Here is a 3,195-nt window from a genome sequence, read left to right as displayed (position 1 = left end):
TTCCCATTTCTCGGAGTTTAGTAAGCATAACTACTATAGTAGAATTGTGTTCCCAAAGCATCCGCCAGTAATCTTCAACTGTCTCAGCCAGCGGCCCCTGAGTCGCAATATATGCCCTCTGTTGCCTAGAGTGATGAGAAGGAAATGAAAACTTCAAAAACTGAGAATTTCACCAGCTTACTTACAAATGTTGATGTTTCAGTGGCTTGTTTTGTCGATGCATTCTTTTATTTCTACTAATAAATATAAAAAAAGAGAGATTGCAATGTACCTGTAGCCATCTACAAAACTGCCATTGACATAGTCTGAGCCCTCCACTCCTCTGATTGGTTGCAGACACACACGTGTGGTCTCATATGGCATGATATTGACCAATCGGTTTTTGAACTTATTGCATGGAAGGCTGGCATTGACGAATCGGGAGTTATGAGCTTTGGCATTAGCTAACCGCTGAAAAAGGGATCCAGAAAAAAAGAATTTTTTTCTGGACCAGCAACAGGAAATAATACACTTTTTTGATATATTATTGTTACAGTTTCAGTTAATTTGTTACTGAAAAAAGTAACAAAGTACGTCATATTGTTACTTTTAAATTCACAAATTACATTCGTGGGATGCACTCACTTTAAACTCCTGCTCCATTCCGCTGATGTGCTCCGGCGGTTCCGTCTGTGACAGTCTCTGGATGTAGGCGTAAAGGTTCCGTGCCGGAACCTCTGTGTTGCCGCAGGAAACGGCCTCCAGCAGTGCATCATAAATAAAGACGTACTGCTCCTCTGTCTGCACCATGTAGTTTCGCTGAGATCGCATCAGAGTCACGTGACCATAAACATCTATCGTCTTCTCCTGCTTCACACGCTCCAACATGGCATCAATCACAATGAAGCAGCCCGTTCGGCCCACACCAGCACTGAGAGAGATAGAGAGAGTGAGAGAAAGAGAGAGAGAGAGAGAGAGAGAGAAAGAGAAAATGCTACTGTCACAAGCACTCACATTAGCACATTCCAGCATAAAGGTTGAATTATCGTTGTGTGAAAAATAATTTTTTTGTGATTTTCTCTCACTGAATAGTTTAAAACAGAGCATAAAAACATTATATCAGACAAAAGAAGACTGAGAAACACAAATGATATATATTTTTTATAATTATGTATCATATATATATATCATATATATCCTGACTGACAGAGGAGGAGCTGGGGATGGAGAAGGGTAATTAGATATTGAGCAATGCGAAAACTGCTGATAATACTGAGGGACCTTATATATGAATGCTTAGATAGGTGTCGTATTCCTATAGGTAGATGGAGATCAGCTGAGAGTCAGCTGATGCGAGCTTGAAAGAACTTTGCCAGCACTAACGCTACGCTAGATTTGTGAGAATAAAGTCACTTGTCAATAACAAGTAATAAAGTCATAATTTTAAGAAATAAAGTCGATGAGGAGATATAAAACCACAAACGAGAAATAATTCCAATTGTGAGCTATAAACTCCGAGAAACAGAGAAATAATGAAAAATATGATAAAGTCAGCTGTAAGAAATAAAATCATTCGTCACAACTGTGAGATATAAAGTCAGAATAATGAGTAATAAAGCCACAGTTGTAAGAAATAAATTGAGATATAAAGTCACAATAACGAGATACACATGACATGCTGCTGTCTGAGCCAGTGTTTCAACAGAGCAATGCTGAAAGCATTATTGGCACACTTTTATGGAGAATCAACCTAAACGAAACGAAAATGGCTTTGCATGTTTAGCTCCGAAATATTTTAGCATTTGAAAAATTGTTAACTTGTACTAGTGTTAATCAATTCTGGAACTCAGAGTAGTAGAAGCAGAAAGACATGAGTACTGCATCATGCATCATGTGGGTTGCAGTGTGCAAGCTTACCTCCGTCTGCACCATGGCTGGTCTTTGAGTGCGCAACATTTTGACAGTCTGGAAGATGTCGACCACTCCTTCATAACGCATCCTCTCCAACACTATACTCAGAGTGATAAATACACCTGTCCTCCCAACGCCAGCGCTGCACAAACACATCACAGAAAATAGTACATCGAGCGATACATTAAGTACAATACTGTGAATTAATTCATTTTATTTCAGGACTTGACTCTGAGTGGCATTATGAATCATGACTTTTTTTTTTACAATGATGACCTGAACTGTAAGCATATAATGAAGTCATTTTGATTCAAATCTATATATTTCATTTTTTATTTAGCTGGTAGCTAACTTTGCAATAAGAAGTAGAACATACAGTCAGGCAGTAATTATCACAAAATAAACCCTTTGTCAACTGCTTTCATAAATCAGTCTCTTGCTGAAGACGGACTACTAAACTGAACACTTAACATGAAAAAAAGTTGAAATACATTGTAAATTCCTTTCTCTACCTGCAGTGTACTGTGATGGGCCCATCCTGACCAAACTGCTCTTTTGTTTTGTGCACTTGACCGATGAAATCAATGAAGCCTTCACCAGATTTTGGCACGCCCTGCTCTGGCCAATCCGTGAACTGAAACTGCCGGACTGTTCTAGACTGACCGTCCTAGTAGAGAGACACATCGTGAGAGACAGACAGTGGCAGCATTTCAACCAGAGGTCTGTGGAGAAGTAATAAAAACCATGGAATTGTATTAAACTTTCATGACATTTCTAACTAAGAAGTAATTTCTAATTTGCCAGCTAATGTGTTTCAAGCATTATATAATACAGTAATATTAGCTAATGTTTTGAATGAAAGTTTTATAAAGTGTAATCGAGAAAACCTAGCTTCTTTTATGCTGGGGGTCTCTGGTCTGTAAAAGTTGGAAAACCCCGTGCTAATGAATAATGCAGATCAATCGTTTTGACTGAATCATTCAAAAGAACCAACTCAAAGCATCTAACAGCACTAATGCAAGTTATACATAAAAGCAATAAAAGCCAATTGGAAATATTTTAATGGCCAGATTTTTCATTGCAGTTGGAAAAACTATATAAGTTTCCATTACTTTTTCAGAATGAAAAAAAAATTACTTTACAAAACGGATAGTTCCGGTCCTTGATTCTGATTGGTTGAGCCGCGTTCGATGCTGTTGTAAATTACTCTAAACAAAAATAACGACTTTATTCCACATTTTCGTCTCTACTGCGTCACTTGTGGACGGAGTTCACGACAGTATCATGACGCGTGCGTGTGAGGGG

At 38.2% G+C, this 3,195-nt stretch overlaps 1 protein-coding gene across 1 annotated transcript in view; it reads right to left on the bottom strand.

Annotated features, from left to right (window-relative positions):
• The window catches only part of LOC107746012 (receptor-type tyrosine-protein phosphatase delta-like), a 70,845-nt gene that overhangs the window by 1,532 nt on the left and 66,118 nt on the right, over positions 1 to 3,195 (bottom strand). The window contains exons 35-36 of the mRNA XM_016560047.1: positions 625 to 910; positions 272 to 450 (exon numbers count right to left, since the gene is read on the bottom strand). Of these exons, the coding sequence (XP_016415533.1) occupies positions 272 to 450; positions 625 to 910 (465 nt within the window). The remainder of the gene's footprint in view (positions 1 to 271; positions 451 to 624; positions 911 to 3,195) is intronic.

The sequence above is a fragment of the Sinocyclocheilus rhinocerous genome, unplaced genomic scaffold, assembly GCF_001515625.1.
Source record: "Sinocyclocheilus rhinocerous isolate Xijiao unplaced genomic scaffold, SAMN03320098_v1.1 scaffold288, whole genome shotgun sequence".
NCBI lineage: Eukaryota > Metazoa > Chordata > Actinopteri > Cypriniformes > Cyprinidae > Sinocyclocheilus > Sinocyclocheilus rhinocerous.
Note: the sequence above shows the minus strand (reverse complement) of the source record. Positions and strands in the feature narration are given on the sequence as shown.